The following is a 20,549-nucleotide window of genomic DNA, read 5'->3' as shown; positions in this document are numbered from 1 at the left end:
ACCTAACACGCTCTTTCAAGCCACAGCTTATTCTTAAGCAACACTGGTTAAGCAGCAAAGCAAGGCTAAAATTGAACTGTACCTTTTGCACGCTCGAAGAATTCTGCATCCCTTTACTCGAAGAGGTCAGAAGGGAGGGTACAGCCAGCTGCCCCTTTCCAACCTGCCACGGAGAGAAGGGAGACATACCACCCCAACAGCCACAACCCACTGGTTGAGCACCCAAATGGTCACCGGTTTGCCCAAGACAGACAGTCACAGGATTGACTACAAGGTTTGTTCCTTGTGAGTGCCTACAGAATATGTCACGCAGTAAAAAGAAAGTGACAAAATTAAACATATGCAATGCTTCAGGTCTTTATTGTTGCTGTAGAGTAACTGGTACATGGTTAAAACATTCTAATATAATCAGTGAACTCTGAAAACTAAGGCTTTCTGTAGGTTTGCAGTATCCTGGTGTTTCCTTTCACACAGTGTGCATATAAAATCAAGTTATAAAAACACAGATCTCTTTTAAACAACACAGATAGATAGATGCAATGCACAAAACTAGGAACTACATTTTGTATGATCAAGACAACATCTTACAGACCAGCTTCGGGCCTTGCAGCTTTGAAGCCAAGAGAGAAACATCTTGGTCTGATGTCCTGCTACCGGGATGAGCTTGACAACAAACACAGATGGCAGGATTTCAACCTTGTGTTCTGAGCAAAGAGAAAGAAGCCCCTGATGCTGGTGAGGAAACATCTGATTGAGCAAACAAGAACAGTATCCTTAAAGCATGTCATTGATCTCAGATTAAGCAAGACCTAGCGAGACCTGCAGGTCCTGTAGACAGAGCAGTGGCCACTGAGCAGTGCAGCCGCTGGGACTATGAGAGAAGGTGAGCCCTGACAAATATGTCAATGAGTGAGACAAGTCTCGGTGCCAATATGCGTCCCTCGAAAGAGAGGTGTGTGTGATGCCTGGAGTACTAGCACCTTTAACCTAAGAGCACTGAAAACATTTCTAAGTGATTTACCCGGCACAGAATCACAGAATCATTTAGGTTGGACCTTTAAGATCATTGAGTCTAACCATAAACCTAACACTGCCAAGTCCACCATTAAACCATCTCCCTAAGTGCTGCCTTAGTGTACTTCAAATAGGGAAACAGGGTAAGAAAAAAACAGTCTCCAAAAAATCTGTATATCAGAACCTTTTGAGTAAAAAGCTGCATTTTGACCAATGAGAAAAAAAAGCATTCAGAAAAAGATCTTCTCCCAGTTCCTTAACCACTTTTTAAACAAAGAAGCTTCTATATCCACAAAGATCTTTCTTTTTACTCAATGTTTTTCTCTGTCTTGCATTTCCAATTGAGCTGGAAAATGATGCACATAATCTAACAATTTACGTCAGTCACAAAGCCAACACCCTTCCTTGTGAGAGGAGGATTCTTCACTTACCATGTGCCGCCCCGCGTCACAGAGTCAGGCACTGCAAACGTGACATTTGCAGATGACAAGATTATTCTTTCTCCTCATGAGAGCGGAGGATGAATTACAGATTTGTAGGATGTTTACCACATTACATTAGGTTACGTGTTTGGCTCCAGCTAGGAGAAAATCCCTTGTAAGGGTCAACGATGGATTGCACTCGATTTCATTTTCCGAGACCAACTCTAATCACACACAGACATAAAATATACTACAAATCTTTCACTGCTCCACGACCAAGACACACTGATGTTTCTGACACATTTGATGACACCACAAAGTTGTCTGAACGACTGAGGAAAGTGTAGCTGGTATTTACGTCACCAACATATACAACCTGTCCTCCGAAGTCATTCCTGAAGACTATGTTAAGGCTATTGGAGTAGGCTGGCCATGGTTACTCCTGGTGTGAAAGCACAGCCATGGCTCAGGATAGACTAGAAGAACCCTTTAGTCCTCCTCTGCATTAACCATAATTGAGGTTTTTAGGTTTTCCCTTGTGGCTAGTTACCTGGATGTACAGGTAACCGCACCAAAGCGGAGTATTAGGTGAAGAAAACCCAGGCTATGTAGATTTGCAGCATAGTTGCAGCAGAAAAGCTGAAACCATGCCTTTGATATCACAGAATTATGTTAAAAAAAGTCCCCATAGTGCAGAAAGAACCTCCTTCCACTTGTGACAATGAAACACCAGTTGCCAGTCTTCAGGTACTCAAATACAAATATGAAAAAAACATTAAGAAACATAACCCTAAATATAAACCTAGTTTTATTTATTTTTAAGAAAAAAGGGAATAAAAAAATTAGAGTAAAACAGACGGCTTCAAGTACTTTCCGCATAATAAACAATTAGTTATTATAAGCACAGATTAAAAAATACTTGTCACCTTGCAAGGGACAGTTGAGTAGAGGCTGGTGATTTGTTCAAAAAATGGCCTTTGATACAAACACATTAGAAAACATGTTTAGTGTTGTAATTTAGAAGACGACAGATGTGTCTACCATGCCGACCCAATGCCTGAGATACTCAGCACAGCATAAGATACATTTTGCACTCAGTACTTCCACATTTCATGGTGATGCCACTCAACATATGGAGCCAGGCTATCTTGGTCTAGCTCAAACAAGCCTTCATGCAATAAACAACAAATATTTAGTAAGTCAGGAAGGTTTTGCAGCAATACAGTTGATCAAGTGATCTAACATTTTTGAGGTTGAAAAACAAATCTAACCTGAAGTGTCTCCTAAGTGCTGGCAGTGTTTATGTCCTTTACTATGTAAGCATGAGCATTACTTTTATGATATATGACAAGGAATACACTTGAAAGTGCCTTGTCTTGAGTTTAAGCCTTCAGATTGTCTGAATGGCATGAAAATAAGGGAAAGTGTTATAGTGGGAGCCCCAAAAGAACCCCTAAAAAATTGGGAAGGAGGTTGGAAGAGCAATGATGTCCTCAGGCAATCAAAGAGAATACTGCAAATTTCCCTGTGCTGTGCTAAGTCTGAAACCCATCTCCTGTACGTATAAGGAGACAACCATTGCATCAGATGCGTTTCAGCAGGTCTGGCCGACATGCACAGAACAAGCAGTCTTCCTGCTTATCTATGTGGACACATGAAATGCCTAAGGAAGAAATGTGAAAAGCAAAATAAATGCTTCAAAAAAAAAGATATCTTGCCTACTCTGAAAAATAAAGAAAATGCTTTCAATCAAATAATGTCTACAAGGAGACCTTTTTGAAAAACATTTGCTAGCTACTTAGCGACAGATGCTTATTTTTGCCTCTACCAGAAAAAAACACCAATAAACCGACAAAAAAGCAGTTCCCCTACCCTGCAGCTCTGTGTACTACAGTAGGAACAAGTCTCCCACAGCTAATAAGGAGACCGAAACAGTAAGAAACAGTGAGAAATCAAAACTTAGCTGCACAGGTCTAGTAAATAATCAGTGAACACTTAAATGGAGGCAGAGCCAGCACAGTTTTCTGTACTACAACACAAGACTGAAAGGCTTAAAAATCTTTCTGAGTGACCAAGCCAGAATGGTTGAATAGTTGTAGGTTCAGTAGTGTTTGGAAAAGCCTATGTGAAAATATTGTTTTTAAATAAGTCTGAACATTTGAAATAGAAAAAAGAAACAGAACAACTTCTCCAACTTCCACCTACCATCAAAACATCATTAAACTCACCAGCTTCCCAAATCCGGTGCTCACTTTATGACAATGTGGTTATACAGAAATCATACACCTGTCTCTCTTAGCTGGACAGTTTGGGTTTCTACATGAAAGTTCAGTGCATGTCACATTTACTAACGTCCTTACGATTGTTCAATAATCCAGCAATTCGTTTCTTAATTACAGCAGAATGCAGTTACTAGCTGCTTGCAAGAGCAATGTTGAAATTACATTCAGAGATAAAAACTACCATTTTCACGTGTAGCAATAACTAACATTTTTCTTTCTCTTCACAGAATCAAGTGCAAATGTCTAACAATGGCGATAGTAAAAGACAGTTCTCATGCAAAAATTCTTCCCTGTTCATAAAATTTGCAGGACATCTCGAAACCACCCATTTTTACGTCTTTCTATACCCCAGAACTAATTGTTTTTTATTTTCGTGTCGTGACATTTCTGTTGCTTTTTAAAAAATCGATGACAAGCGAGTTCAATTAGTTCCAGCCCACCAAATATCTTTTGCTGCAAAACAAAAAAGATGATCATGGCTGCAAAATACCATCGTGCAAAGCTGTAGAGGTACAGCAGTGCAAGCATACCCAGCGGGAACACTGTCCAATACAGGAGCGAGATGCACTTAACCGCGAGGACCCTGAGCTCAGATTTACACGGTGGAATAATGCTTTGCCCTGTCGCACTGAAGCACTTTCCACCTTCATAGAAGTGTCGGAGTCTCTCCTCTTTCTCTTCCCAACGCTTCCGGCACCAAAGCTGCAGCTCCTCCTTAGAAGTGGGCACTGTCTCTATGGGATATCTCTGGACGTGGAAGTGAATCTCCTTTGGGAAGTTTCCTTTCAAAAGGTGCCTCTCTGTCTGAGGAATGTTTTGGGGATATGCCACAGTTACGTCATGGATAGCATCGAGATTGTCACCTAGAAGAAAGATTTGGAGGGAAAAAAGATCAATACAGATCATGCAGTGGTCAGAACACTAATTCGCTTCAAGGCGTGACTGAAAACTGTCCAAACTGTGGCAGAAACCCTAAAGATACATTAGCTATGCAGAGTATGTTTTATCTGCCAGAATCTCTAAAGGCTGAAAGGTCAAACTTTTCCCAATCGTCATCTGTTCTGAATCTGAGGAAAAAACTTTGGGAACAAAATTATACACAGGACAAACTACGGTAGAATTACAACAGCAAGTAAAAGGATAAAGTCAAATTTAAGGAAGAGAAGATGCACATCTGGTCTTGGATAAAGAGCACAGTATGTGAGACTAATCTTCAGTTATTCATACCTGTGCTGCAAGCTGACATTGCTTTTAACTAATGAAATACAACTTAATGTGTGTTCCGGTGAACATTGAAAAAGATTCAGTTTGATCCAGAGCAAGCAGCATACACAATCCTAGTTCACTGAAGACTGAGAAAACACACATGAAACACATACCAGCTAAATATCAGGAGCTCGTTAAATCTAGGGTATCTCACAAAGGATGAGGAGTATCTCTGTAGCTCAGCCAGCTTTGCAGAGCACTCCAGCTAACACAATTTCTTTAATTTAACACAATTTCTTACAGTACCAGCCAGTACTGTAAGGAGGTGAGCCGCTGCATACTGCATTCCAGATCTGGTAAAGACAAAGTACAGCATAAATGGTGGAGAAGCTCAGCTTTAGGTAAACCTCATATAGTTAGCTATTTGGGTAAAGCGAGTACAGTTAACCATTTAAAAAGCAACTGCAGATTAGAAATTCAATGGAGTACTGATGAAAAAACCCTCTGCTCTTCACTACCACGCCTGATCGAGCCAATGCTCTTTAAAGGATATCAGTATTGCCAAAGCGGGGTTGGCTAGCGCATCTCGGGACTAAGTGTTTTTACATTTTGCATTTTCTAAATACCCTCTTTATCCCCCAGCCTCTGACCAGACATTCTTTTTAGATTTCATAAAGTAAATTCTGCTAGTGTAAAACGGATCTAAAAATAGGTGCGTGGTGCACTGGATGTTGCATAACTGTTAAGTTCTGCCAGCAGTGATTTATCCCGCTGTTTTTATTTGGCTGGCTGGCTCGGGGCGGAATAGAATTGGAGACTAAAAGCTGTCTCCAGTTGCAGCGATTGAAGACTTTTGTTCTCATAGATGATGTCACTTCTTGCAAAGATGATCAAAACCTACTCTTTAGCTCCGCTCCCCCTTTTCATTTGCTCCCCTCCCCTGGCATTTTGGCTTTCCTTTACAGCTCTAAAAATGACAGGGACAAAATAGGAAGTTACTTTAAAGGCCATGTTCAAAATGATGTATCTAAAGTTCAACTCCAAATATCACAAAAGGAGGAAAAACGCTATTCAGCCCTTCAGAGTATTTTATAACTGTGCTGTCTCACAACAGTCTCTCTCAGACAGTTTTGTGGCAGGTTTCTTGGGTTTTTAAAGAGCTATATATGGCTCCTAGGAGGTCTATCAGAGCAAAACTCAATACTCCAGCTTTTGTCTAGCTACGGGATCACATCCTATCTAAGCAGAGAATCACTGTATTCTGCACAGGTAAAACCTTTCAGATCTCCTTCCAAGAGATGCCAAAATTGAATGTGTCTCAGAAACCCAGCCCTTACAAAGGGAAACGACGGCCAGCCTGCTGCATCTTAGCACAAAGCATTTTCATTTTGAGAACAGCTCGCGTTTTTCCTCCCCCTACTCCAAATACTTCTGCCATCAGAAGGAATTAAAGTCGCCCTACAGGACAGACATCTCCTAGCTCCTGGCCCAGCCAGGGGAAGGGCTGCTACATACACCTCTAAGAGATGATACCCATCTCTTACAATCTGTCTTCCTCCTGATCCTCCATAGCTCCCCAGGTCCTAGTGGCACATAAAACCTACATGCTTTACCTCAAGAGGGAGGCCAGAAAAGTTCAGCCTTCCCGAGATCCTTCCATGAAAAAAGGCTTCTATGAAAAGAGGTTTTAGCTACATGAGTTTCTCACCCATCTTGCAGTCATTTGTGTCTTTGCAGCTAAACAGTGAGTCTGCCATTACGTGCAAATGTTCTTGAAAAATCAAGGCTTTACATGTAAGGCGTACAGACCCCAGGCAATAAATCATCAGATTCGCTTAAGACACAGATTTTCTGACTCTGTGCAAGTGGGACTAGCAGGACTGGGCAGGACTCCCTGCACCTACACAGCTGCTCTGATCTCTTCAGCATGCAGGTATATTTCTGCCCATGAATTCCTGATGAGAAATAGGGAAGCCTCTACTCCTTACCTATGGAGTTGTAGCATCCCCTGGCAGATACCTTCCAGCAGGGCTTCACGCCAGACTGTAGAAGGTCTACATTATATTATGGCTTCTAAATTAGTTACCCAGAACAAAGCTCAAAGAGCTGTGTACAGGAGGGCGGACATTACTCTTTCTGCATTACAAAGGGGGAAACTGAGGCAAAGGATGATTATGTGAACTGCTCATTGTGTCCAACTTGAACAAGTATCTCCTAATTCCCAGCTGCAAGGTTCACCTATTAAAGTATTTTTTACACAAGAAGAAATGAAACTTCAAAGGTAGATTTAGCATATATGAAAGCACAGAAACATCAGAAGAGAAAAGAGCAGAATACCAGGTTTCATACGCAAGAGGATTAGAGCCTTTCTCAACAGGCCGCTTGTTTGGGTCATACATATTTAAAAACTCCACACAAATGGCAGCCTGAAGCTTTAATTTCCTGGCAAAGCAAGCATGTGGGAAGGACCAGCTTCCATCAGTTTTCTACAGCTGTTGAAAGAAGCATGCCCTCCTACAGTTACATGCAGTAAGGCTGAGGGATCCACACTGCCCTCTTGAACAAAAAGGTTCTGCACATTCTCTGCTGATTTATCAATGGCATCTTTTAACATGGACAGGGTCAATACATCACTGCCAAACATGCTACAAGCAAATCTGCTAAAAAAGAACAAGTAACGGCAGCAGATGAAGGTAGACCATTCATGAGCAGGGACAGAATCCCCTTAGGCTAGGTTTAATCTCACAGTTTTGAACCTGCATCCTTGGCTAGAGCATCTTCACTGTCTCCATTTTTCCCTCTGAAGTTAAGCTCATCGGCTCTGCAGTCTGGAGATACCTAGCAGCACATGTTTCAGATCAAAAGCAAGGTGCCAGACAACGAACAAAAGAAAGTGATCCTAAGCGAAGACGCAGGGCAGTCACTGATTTTAAAGACCTTTTTTCCACCTGAATTTAAAGATCTGCTTAAAAAACCTGCTTCTGCAAATTGTAAGAAGAAATTGCCCTAAGGGAAGCCACATCATTCTACTTCTCTAGTGGGTTAAAAATGAAGTAAGCAAGCCCATTTGTTCACAGTTCAGAGGAGCTGGTGGCAGACAAACCACTTTTTGCAATGTTTTTAGTGACATCTGAGGGATCTTCTTTAACTTGCATGTATTCACAACCCACTGGAGAAGGAATGAGGGACAGAGGAAATCAAATAACGTTCACAGTTTTGCATCTGAAATCTAATTAAGCTAAGAAACTGCCATGAAGGCTAAAACGTCAGGCAGGTAGCCCTCTCTTCAGGATGAGACATCAGTTTCTGTAGCTTTGTGGTCTCATGACTTTCTTCATGCAGTAGTAGAACTATATATCCTTCATACCCATGAACAATATTCTGTCCTATGCTTTATAAAAGCACCTCAGAAACGGAAAGCTTACTGCAGTGCTTAGGAATGAATATAAAGTGTATTTGTAATTATTGTTACGTGGCTATAAACTGCATAACTTGCAGATGATTATTAAACCATGTGGCGGTCTCCATTTTGGGATGACAAAATGCCTCAAAAGCACTGTTCTTTTTCTTTTTAAACCTCCTGTGCTCCAATCAAAGTTATTTATATTTCAGGCTCTGTTGATACATGACATTACATCAAGCAATCACAATGCACATCTGGTTGCTTTGGGGACTGCAGTCAGAGGTGGCAGAGGAAGAACTTACCAGGCTCATGACCAAAATAACAGCATCAGAGAAAGATGCCTTCTTTTAAAAAAAAACATTTCCAAGGAAAAATTAGGACATTTTCTTTCACTACACCAGCTGTTCCATCAGAATTTTTATTCTACGTTAGAAGTTGCAGCACCTGGTAGCCCAGTAGAGGTGAGGTTGCTACAACTCCCTGCTCCAGCTAGGAGTGAGTCTGAGCATGTCTTCCCAATACGCACACACACAAATACACACCGCACGATGCACAGGCACAGACAGACGGACAGCCATGGCTCAACATGGACAGAAAACACAGCACTCATGCAAACAAAATGGCCTCACTGTGTTCCCCTCTCTGGCTGATTACGATACAGGTCTGTCAGTGGGAATTATACACATATATACAGGCTATAGCCAGCAAGTGGCCATAGACAGTCTATGCTGCAGCTGGCCCTGGGTCCTTGGGTCTACCCAGGTGCTGGCACCTGGACACGTGAGCCCCTGGGGCCACAGCCCCTCTCCAGTGGCTGGTACAGACCCCTTGCATGGACGCACACGCACTGTCGCTCCCTCCAGTAACTGGCCTTAGACACTCAGGGCCACCCAGTAGCTGGTCTTCAGACCCTCTCTTCTCCAGGTGCCTCATGCAAAGACATATAAACATACAAACTGGTCTCAGTTGACCCCAGATCCCACAGTCTCCTCAGCCACCAGCTTGGACGTTGCAGTCCCTCCAGTAGTCAGAGAGTGACCATCTGACCTCTCCCGTATCTGACCAAGATTTATGGCCACTTTGATACCTGGGTCCCAAGCCTCTTGCCCTACTCGCTCGCTAATCCTGCTCAATAGTCGCTAGTGATCACACACAATAGACATGGACCTGGTCTCTCCAGTTGCTGGCACTCGGACCTCCATATGTACACCCACAGAGTCCTCTCACACAGGAAAATAGTTAGAAATGGGGTTTAATGAAAAGATGGGGCAGACTGGGGTGATCAGGTACAAGGCATGACCAGGCAAGCATACTGACTAGCCTCATTTACATGGGATCAGCCCCTTTTACCCCTTATTCCTCTATTTTCCCAACCTTGTTCCTCCCAAACCTCCTTGAACCATCCCTTTCCCCACTTTTGGTTCCTCCCCTAAATATCCCACAATAAATCTTGTACAATCCCCACACGCTCCTCTTGGGCATCCTGTAGAGTCCCAGAGCCATGCAGGCAGTGACGCCCCTCAGTCTGTAAGGTGATGGACAGGAGCCTCTCCCACTGACTCACTGTGATGGGTGTCACCCCTGGCACACGGGCCGATGGCTCCCCTGTGACAGCCCTCGGAAGAGCCAGGGTAGAGGCTCTGTTTCTCCATCTGGGTTTTGGGGTTTCCCCTGCCTGCCCTTGTGCCTCTGTGCTCCTTTGCATGTGCACAGACAAAACTTTTATTTCACCATTATAAAACCCACTATTATAAAACCTTACAACCCAGCGCCTCTGACTAAGTTCAAAATAAAGATGTCACATGTAAATTGAAAATTACTTTTAATTGTGTGTGTTCAATAATACCGTGTCAACACAGTATTTTAATTCCAGGGGGAAAAAACACACCCTGAATGTAAAAGGCAGGATTAAACTATTTTCAGCATCTTTCAAACACATTTGCAAAGAGAATATTGCAAGGCAGCTGCAATTGGTGAAAACTGCCAGAAGTGACACTCAGCCCCACAGCACAGTCCCAAACAAGTGGGTTGGCTGGAAGGACCCATCCCCTCTGCTATAAGCATTGCTTGGGAGCTCAAGCGCTGCTCGTTTCTCAGTTATGATTCACGTCAACGACAAGGACGGGAATGTCCTTGCTCATATGCGGGACTGAGCAATGCTGAGCAAGCTCAATGCGAAACAAAAGCATCCATATAAGCAGCGACTTGAAGGCCAAAATGATGATTCAGAACAGAAGCTCTTAAAGTCAAAATGACCATCAGTGAGCCAAAAATGAAGACGGGCCTCGGGCAAATCCATGCAATGAACTTGCTCAGACTCTCAGCAGCCTGGAAGGTGAACAGGCAGACGAGTCTCCTTGGCATTAACAGTGGTGGCTATTATCCATTTCCATCCCTCACAAGGATCTCAGCAGCCTTAATTTGTCCTACTTTAGTTATCATTGACATTACTTTAAATCATACAAGGATTATACAGTCTCTTCCCCTGCATTGATCCAGCAGAGAAGATGCTATTCTTAACCACAGTGCATCACAGAACAGCGTGCCAATGAGTTGTTGAGCCAGAACAGGGAAAGGTATACTGAGAAGCTCTCACAACTAAATGGTCGTGATCACCTTAAAATAAGCTGTTCTGTGAAAAGTGGGACCAATATGTAAGGGCCAATATTGTCCATTCTACCTTCCACCACAATATAACTGTAACTGCTTTCTCCTACAAAGCAGCATACCTGTCCCTTCATCACACAGCTCCAGATGCTTCATACATTTCCAGGCTTCCATAAACACTGGCTGTAGCTCCCCTACCCACCCCTTAATATCCTCAACCTGATATACATTTCCATAGGAAACCCAACAGAAGGAGGTTTGGCATTTCTGTAAATAAACTGATCAGCAACATAATCAAAGCAGAGACAGAAATAACTAGAAGAAAACTAGTTATGTTTCACAATATCTGGGTATTGTATGTTAGCTTTGAAACAAAAATACATTTTTGGACATTAAAACAAAAGCCATCTAAAACTGCTTACTGGGAAATATTACTGTCTTGGCTCCTGAGATTTGAGTAAATTTTCTTTGAGAACACAGTATCAGGAGGGAGCAGCTTCAAGGATTTACAGCCCCTCCTGGGAAGTATCAACCTTGTGAAGATTTAGAACTTCAGGCAGCACACTTTAAAGCAGCAGTGTCAGCCAGGGTTAATCTAAATCACTTTCAACTCAGTAGTTATTGGAAATCTTTTTTGGATAAGTGCAGCAATCAAATAAGCAAACAAAAAAAAAAGACAGAATGATAATGCTGGCCTTGATTAACAGAGAAGAGTGATCCTGCATACCAATTCTTTCCTCTAGCTATCCGATTTTCCACCAGCGTTGTGATACAAGGAGAGAGGAAGACCTTCCACCTGCTGACACGAAGGAGTTAAGGAAACTGCAACTCTTGTCCTTGAGGGTGGGAGCCTCGGGAAGGGACAGCCCTGGCTGCTTTCTGCTCCCCAGCAGGAAGGAAATGTGCTCTGGGTGCTGCATACAGGAGTAGAGGACTACTGGAATCCCCTACCAGGTACCTCCAGCCCTGCTGGTACAAAGATCAAGAGAATAAGGACATCCTCACAGCTATCTGCAATCATTACATGTGCTTAATTCTTTTGTTAAAAACATTTAAAGCACATAGTTTTGCAGCCTGGTGCCACATCTCATTAATGTGTAAAACAATACCACTATCTGAAGTTGTTGTGGGGGGAAGGGAATCTGCTTTGACTTTGAAATCTCTGTAAATACCTCATTTAATTATTTTAAGACCAGACAATGTTATCATCATCTAATCTGATCTCCTGAATAGCACAGGCCACAGGAACTTAAGCAGAACGCTTTCGGTTTTGCCATGGGATGTTGTAAGACAGGCATCCCTCATTGCTGTAAAGCTTTTAACATGAGATAGATAATTCCTCTAATTAATGGGGGTGGATGTATACATTATTTCTATACTTTTACTTCCTGACCATATAACTTGGCTAAATTAAAGTGCAGTCTATGCTCATGTAAGTGTCGGTCTGATCTGCCACCCTCATAAGTTGCTCCTGAACAAACTAAACCTACCAAGCTTCTGAAATCTCAATATGAAGTATATTTTCAAAAGCTCAAATCCCTCTTGTAGCTATCTGAATCTCTTCTAATATTTCAACATAGTTTTCAAAGTGTGGGTGCTGGAACCAGGTAGAGTTTTCCAAAATGGCCTCATTAAGCCCATACACAGACATCTAGTACTAACATTCCTATTTGTTTTTTGGTTTTATGCCTCCAAAGACTATGTCCTTTCTTGTAGCTACAGCACTGCAGTGAGAGCTGATATTTAGCCCTGTTTATTAAGCATTATAAAGCCCTTTGCCATATCCTGGAAGGCAATGGAGCCAGCAAGCCAGGACGACACTTGGGCAGGATTCGAAGTGACATGCAACAGGGCTGAGACACAAAACCCACCGTTCTCCAATGCAAAGAGGATCTTCCCTCTTTTCTATTTGAATGCGAAGGATACTCTTTTCTTCAGCAGACACACCTGCCAACATCCTTCCTCCTCTCCAAACCAAATCAGAGCTAATACAAGAAGGAAGATATGGTGTAGTTCAGTTATGGTATGAGAAGTCAGTACTGTGGGAAAGCTGGGAAAGCTGAGAGCAGATCAAGAAGTGTATTATCCTGGTCTGCAAATTAAGATATATCGAGTGCTGAAGTGATTCTTAGTTCATGGATTAAACTGTACAAAAATACTTAGGCACTTGTTGAACTGAAGTGAAATATAGAAGATTTGGCTCATAATTACTTCAAGCGTTGTTTGCACAGCTACACTTTATGGGCAAAATACAAGTATGGGTTGTGGTGCTCGATTTCACGCGTTTCACAACACTTTACAACCTCCATTAAGGCTTTACAGATACAACTCTACCTTGCCATCTCCCCAGATGTTGGCCCTCTGACCCAGCTGGGTACTGCTGTCAACACAAACTGACTAATGACTTCAGGAACTGAGTTTGCTCATTTAAAAGAGGAATCTCTGAGCAGACAAGGGAAGGGTGTGCAGGCAGAGGGGGGACACGTCCATTGCGACAGGGAACGCACCGACCCAGTGGCTCTATCCCCAAGACTGCCCAGGGGCTGCTGCCCTTCGGTCTTCCCTCCCTGACTCTGAAGTGTTATTTTATGAATTGCAAAGCAAAAGCTGGTTGAGCTATAAATAAAATATAAAATATGTGGAGAGGAGGGATAAAAGGGGTGGAATAACAAGTTATTTTCAGTCACTAGGGATGACCAGGCATAACTGACTCACCACTCTTCAGTCTATCATTCCCAAACTATATTTATCAAATCCAGATAACAAAAATGCCATGTTTCTTACCCTGCCTGCACATCTGTTCACTCCCAGCCTCCCATACTACACTTCTGCTTTACGTACACATATGGGATTTGGCTTTCATGGGTATGTTACACGTTAGAAAGGAGAAAATGTTGTTTCTAGGCTTATATTACACTACTACTTATTCATACAGAAAAATGATATTTCATATAACAGACAGACACTGACACACTGGTATGCAACTCTCCAACTCCACTAAGCTCTAACATGAATTTCCCGGTAAACAGCCAACAAATTCAGATGAGAATCATAATTATGCTTGAAATAAAGATAATTTACTATACTGCAGTGAAATCCTTTTAAGAAGCATCACAGGTACTCTACCTTGTCATGATAAGATGTCTTTCTAGACAGGCAAATGTACATAAATTAGGATATGGCTGATTTTGATAATCTTTTCTAAAGAAAGCTAAACTAGTCATCCAAGTATTTCTGGAAAGCTAAGTAACATGACAATTGAGCAAAAATAAGCTATCAAATATCCTTAAAATAAATCATATATGCACACACACGCACAAAGCATGTCTAAGCAGCTCAAGCTTGTTCTTTTCTTTTAATATAACAGACTAACCACCTAATTCCCCTATTATCTGGTGGGCATTTGAAATCACTGGGAATCTGAGAAAGAAGTAATCCACCCATGTACATTTCCTTGCTCTGCCTGGATAAACAATCTCTCCCCAATGCAGATGGAATTAAGCATCAATCTCTACAAGAAAAAACACATCCCTATTCAAGGTAATCCAGTTCTGCCAGAATTCAGCTGTTGCATCTGCGATTTCCACTGTCATTTCTGACTGGCCTCACTGAGTTAACAGTAAAGCAAAACACTCTGGAACAGTTTACATACACAACTGCCATACCCGCGATGCGCAACATTGGTAGACAATGCAGCTCGCTTAAAACCTGGAATTTTTGGAAAGTGCTAAATTTTTGAAGATGTAAGAGTAGCAGTATGTATGAACTGCCATGTTGTAGCACAGAAGCATAGGTTAGCTTTCAGCATCCCAATTAAAACACAAGCATTAAAGGGGCTACACTTCCCAATCTCCCTGTTCATTCTATCAGATGTCAGTTATTTCCCCCCAATTCTTTCAAAACCATTGCTTATATTATTTTCAAACAGATCTATCTTTTTTTTCTTAAATAGTTTTAGGATTTTCCAGGATGTAGGGTAGGAATTTTCTCATCATTTTCTCATTGTTTTTAATCATTTTCAAATTGTTTTAGATAGAGGAAGACTGATTGATCTGCAAACTGACCATGCAACTTATTTTGAGTCTTGTCTTTTGTGAACTCACTACAAAGCCAGTGTGAGACACTGTGAGAAGTAGAGAAAAATAATTCACCACAGATACTCAGAAGGAACCAGAAGTGGCAATTTTTGCTCAGTAATCAACCGATCAAAGTGCATCCTCTCTTCGCAGAAACACCACGGACTTGTCACTTTCCATCAGCCCTTAGTTCATGCCAACGGAAGGATGGTGCTAGGAATAGCCTAACGCCATCCAACACTGTATTGCGACAGTAGCAATAAGTAAATAAATGATGACTATTAAAAGAGATTTTATTCTTGGCTTCTGGTGCATTACTTTTATGCTTTTCTATAATTCAGATATAAAGTTCAGCTTCCTTTCCTCGCCTGTCACAGTTTAAAGCTGGGTTGGCTATTAAACCTGTGGCAGATGCTCTCTGTTAACCCTCTCCCCCCCCCCTAAGGGAAAGGGAAAAGGGAGAGAGACTTATGGGTTGGAAAGTTAAAACAGTTTTAATAAACTATAATAATGAAAAAGAGTATAATAACAATAATAATAGAAATAATGAAATATATACAAATATATACAAAGCCAAGACTGAGAGCTTGGAAATCCTCCTCAGGCAGAGTTGCTCCCCCCAGCATGGGCAGAGGGGAAAATGCAGTAGCTCCACCCAGCACAGGCAGAGGGCAAAATGCAATAGCTCTCCCCAGCACAAGCAGAGGGGAAAATGCAGTAGCTCCCACTGCCATCACACCTGCAGGCTTTTAACTGGAGATTTGGCGAAGCTGGTACCAATCAGTGGGAGACAGGAGGGCCCCTCCCTCCTGGGCCCCACCTCCAGGAGGCAGTGGGTTAGTGATAAATAGGAAAGTAAGAATGACGTGTGTGGGATGGAATACCTCGTTGGTCAATCTTGGGTCACCTGCCCTGTCTGCTCCCCCCTGCAGCTGCGACCCCCCTTCGGCTCTTCACTCGTAAGCAGTGAGGAATTTAGCAGTGACCTTGGTTTCTCTAAGACTAATTGGCCTGGTTTGGGCCAAACCAGGACATTCCACCCCTTATTCCATACCATTCACGTCATACTCAGATCACCACTACCTTTTCATTTTCAAATATATATACACATATCACTAGTTTATGATTCATCTCTATACAAAAAGTTCATTAAGTTCATTTGGTTCAGGATTGTGGGTTTCCATCCGGCTAGCAGTCTCTCAGCAATCTCTCTGGCTAGCAGTCTCTCTTTCGTCATAGTTCGTGCCCACGGGTTGCAGGTTAAAGATGTCAGACTCGAGGAGGTTACTGGACGCCACTTGATGAAGCTAGTTCCGGTCTCATCACCACTGTCTTAACCTGAAAGACACTTATGCAGCAACGACATACAGTTCTGACTTAAGTAGTCTCACCCAGAATCAGATCACCTTCAGGGACACATCGGACTTCACCATCTTGCAACATCACCCACCAAGTACATCCAGGTCCCTGAGCAAAAGCAATCCCACGAATGGGTTTACCTTTGCCCGTTACAGGAAGAATCCAGACAGTTTTTCCCAATAGATTCCTTTCATGCACCACCGGGACTTTATCTCCTTCTACTGTATGTAGAAGGTCTGACTGAGCAGGGCCAGCTCGATTGATAGATCCCCTGGTGTTAACTAACCAGGTAGCTTGTGCCAGATGCTTATCCCAGTTTTTAAAGGTTCCACCCCCCATTGCTTTCAGGGTAGTTTTTAACAGCCCATTATACCGTTCAATTTTCCCAGAGGCTGGTGCATGATAGGGGATGTGATATACCCATTCAATGCCATGCTCTTTGGCCCAGTTGTCTATGAGACTGTTTTTGAAATGAGTCCCGTTGTCCGACTCAATTCTCTCTGGTGTGCCATGTCGCCACAAGATTTGCTTTTCAAGGCCCAGAATAGTGTTCCGGGCAGTGGCATGGGGCACAGAGTATGTTTCCAGCCATCCGGTGGTCGCCTCCACCATGGTAAGCACATAGCGTTTACCCTGGCGGGTTTGAGGGAGTGTGATGTAGTTAATTTGCCAGGCCTCCCCATATTTATATTTCAACCACCGCCCCCCATACCACAGAGGTTTTAACCGTTTGGCTTGCTTAATTGCGGCGCATGTTTCACAATCATGGATAACCTGTGCAATAGAGTCCATGGTTAAGTCCACCCCTCGGTCACGAGCCCATCTGTATGTTGCATCTCTCCCTTGATGACCTGAAGTGTCATGAGCCCACCGAGCTAAAAATAGTTCACCTTTATGTTCCCAGTCCAAATCTATTTGGAACACTTTAGCAGCTTGATCCGCTTGTTGGTTGTTTCGATGTTCCTCAGTTGCCCGACTTTTAGGTACGTGAGCATCTACATGACGTGCCTTCACGACTAGTTTCTCTAGCTGAGCAGCAATATTTTGCCACAATTCAGCAGCCCAAATAGGTTTACCTTTGCGCTGCCAGTTGCTTTGCTTCCACTGCTTTAACCACCCCCACAAGGCATTTGCCACCATCCATGAGTCAGTATAAAGATACAGCCTCGGCCACTTTTCTCGTTTAGCAATGTCTAAAGCCAGCTGGATGGCTTTTACTTCTGCAAATTGACTTGATTCACCTTGTCCTTCTGTGGCTTCTGTGACTCGTCGTATGGGACTCCATACAGCAGCTTTCCACTTCCGATGCTTTCCTACAAGACAGCAGGATCCATCGGTGAACAGGGCATACTGCTTCTCATCCTCTGGTAGTTCATTATATGGTGGGGCTTCTTCAGCACGTGTCACCTCCTTTTCTGGTGGCATTCCGAAGTCTTTGCCTTCTGGCCAGTCCATGATCACTTCTAAGATTCCTGGGCGATTAGGGTTTCCTATTCGAGCCCTCTGTGTAATTAATGCAATCCATTTACTCCACGTCGCATCAGTTGCATGATGGGTAGTGGGAACCTTACCCTTGAACATCCAGCCTAGTACTGGTAATCGAGGTGCTAGGAGAAGTTGTGCTTCAGTACCAATTACCTCTGAAGCAGCTCTAACTCCTTCATATGCTGCCAGTATCTCTTTTTCAGTTGGAGTGTAATTGGCCTCGGAGCCCTTGTATCCTCGACTCCAAAATCCTAGGGGTCAACCTCGAGTCTTCCCTGGTACTTTCTGCCAGAGGCTCCAGGTAGGACCATTGTCCCCAGCTGCAGTGTAGAGCACATTTTTAACATCTTGTCCCGTACGGACTGGTCCAAGGGCTACTGCATGCACAATCTCTTGTTTAATCTGTTCAAAAGCCTGTTGTTGTTCAGGACCCCACTGAAAATCATTCTTCTTTCTGGTCACTTGATAAAGAGGGCGTACAATCTGGCTGTAATCTGGAATATGCATTCTCCAGAAACCCACAACGCCTAAGAAGGCTTGTGTTTCCTTTTTGTTAGTAGGTGGGGACATAGCTGTTATTTTGTTGATCACCTCTATCGGGATCTGGCGACGCCCATCTTGCCATTTAATCCCTAAAAACTGGATCTCCCGGGCAGGTCCCTTGACCTTGCCTCTTTTTATGGCAAAACCAGCTTTCAGAAGAATTTGGATTGTTTTCTCCCCTTTGTCAAAAACTTCTGCTGCTGTATCTCCCCATACAATGATGTCATCAATGTATTGCAAATGTTCTGGAGCTCCACTCTTTTCTAGTGCAGTCTGGATCAGTCCATGGCAAATAGTAGGACTGTGTTTCCACCCCTGGGGCAGTCGATTCCAGGTGTACTGGATACCTCTCCAGGTAAAAGCAAACTGTGGCCTGCACTTTGGTGCCAAGGGAATAGAGAAAAATGCATTAGCAATGTCTATGGTGGCGTACCACTTGGCTGCCTTTGACTCCAGTTCGTATTGAAGTTCTAGCATGTCTGGCACAGCAGCACTCAGCGGTGGCGTAACTTCATTTAGGCCACGATAGTCCACAGTTAATCTCCATTCTCCATTAGACTTTTGCACTGGCCATATAGGACTATGAAAGGGTGAGCGAGTCTTGCCAATCACTCCTTGATTTTCTAATTGTCTAATCAGTTTATGAATGGGGATCAGGGAGTCTCGATTGGTGCGATATTGTCGTCGGTGCACCGTGGTAGTAGCAATTGGCACCTGTTGTTCTTCAACCTTCAGCAACCCCACAACAGAAGGATCTTCTGAGCGGCCAGGCAAGGTAGACAGCTGTTTAATGTCCTCAGTCTCTACAGCTGCTATACCAAAGGCCCATCTGTACCCTTTTGGGTCCTTAAAATACCCTCTCTTGAGGTAGTCTATGCCAAGGATGCACGGAGCATCTGGGCCAGTCACAATGGGGTGCTTTTTCCATTCATTTTTAGTTAGGCTCACTTCGGCCTCCAATACAGATAACACTTGAGATCCTCCTGTTACTCCTGAAATGCTGATAGATTCTGCACCTTTATGATCCGATGGCATTAGGGTGCACTCTTTCTTCCCTTTTTTAATGGCTACAGATGAGTAACCTTCTGCTAATTCAGTGCACTTTGCTATCTGTTCTTATCACTACCCAAAGTCAACGCTAGAGAGTACTCTTTAGCTGCTTAGTGACCTGACACTGTTTATAACCCTGCCCTCTTCAAACTGTCCCAGGCATCACTCCTGGTTAGTGCCGCCTTCAGCAGCACCAGGAAGAGTAATGTGGAATTAGGGGTCAACTTGGATTCCTCGCAATGCAAAAGATGGGTTAGATGATATACCCAGTACCGTTATATTTGGGATACATGAGAAGAAACTGAAAACACATTCAAACTTTTGAGAGGTTCAATATTACAAAGATGGCCCATACCAAACCAAAACAGTAGATGAAAATGTACCCTGCACCAAAAATAGAGCATGAACTAGATGTTGAAAAAACACCTGCTAGCAGCCACCTCAAATATTTGGATGGAGTGCTTCTGCAGACGTCCTGAGCCGATCTCTTGCATTTCATGCCTGGCCAATTTGTGCTATTGCCATTCTTGGTCACAGTGGTTTGTTTTCATTTCTGTGTACAAAGCAAGAGGAATGCAGAACAGCACCAGCAGCCTGACAAGAAGGCATAATTTCAGCACACAGAAAATTGTGAGGCTTATAACATCTCTCTGATGGATATATATACTGAAGCCACATCATGCTTTTGCTCCATCTTGTTTTAAATCCAGGACAAGGATTTTGCTCTGAAAATATTTCGTACCCTGCCATTAGAAGAACTTCCGTCAGGAATGTCTGTTTTATTATCTGAATTTGCAGCTGAGGCATATTTACATAGAAACAAGCTCATCTATACATCTCACTGAGTGAAAGCAGTTCGGGGCAGAGAAGCACTCGGGCTTCAATTAAGCACAAAAGCCCTAGTCATGAATTAGTCAACAAAACAGAGCCTCTAACATACTTTAATCTTCTATTCTTTACTGTAACCCTCTAGATGTAACTTAACCCTTTGATACACAACTCTAACACTACTAATTTATTTTCCATGGTTTTTTTCCATCCACTGACCGACCACACACACCGCAGAGCCCCCTGACACAAGAGCACACAGCACTGCACCTAA

The 20,549-nt window shown here is 43.0% G+C and overlaps 1 protein-coding gene across 2 annotated transcripts in view; it reads right to left on the bottom strand.

Annotated features, from left to right (window-relative positions):
* Positions 1 to 332: 332 nt before the first annotated feature.
* LCLAT1 (lysocardiolipin acyltransferase 1) overlaps positions 333 to 20,549 on the bottom strand; it is a 124,515-nt gene continuing 104,298 nt past the window's right edge. For both annotated transcript variants that reach the window (XM_068414632.1, XM_068414639.1), the window contains one exon: positions 333 to 4,581. In XM_068414632.1, the coding sequence (XP_068270733.1) occupies positions 4,073 to 4,581 (509 nt within the window). In that variant the 3' untranslated portion in view covers positions 333 to 4,072. The remainder of the gene's footprint in view (positions 4,582 to 20,549) is intronic.

This window comes from Nyctibius grandis, chromosome 1 (assembly GCF_013368605.1).
Source record: "Nyctibius grandis isolate bNycGra1 chromosome 1, bNycGra1.pri, whole genome shotgun sequence".
Lineage (NCBI taxonomy): Eukaryota > Metazoa > Chordata > Aves > Nyctibiiformes > Nyctibiidae > Nyctibius > Nyctibius grandis.
This window is presented reverse-complemented; position numbering and strand designations above follow the sequence as displayed.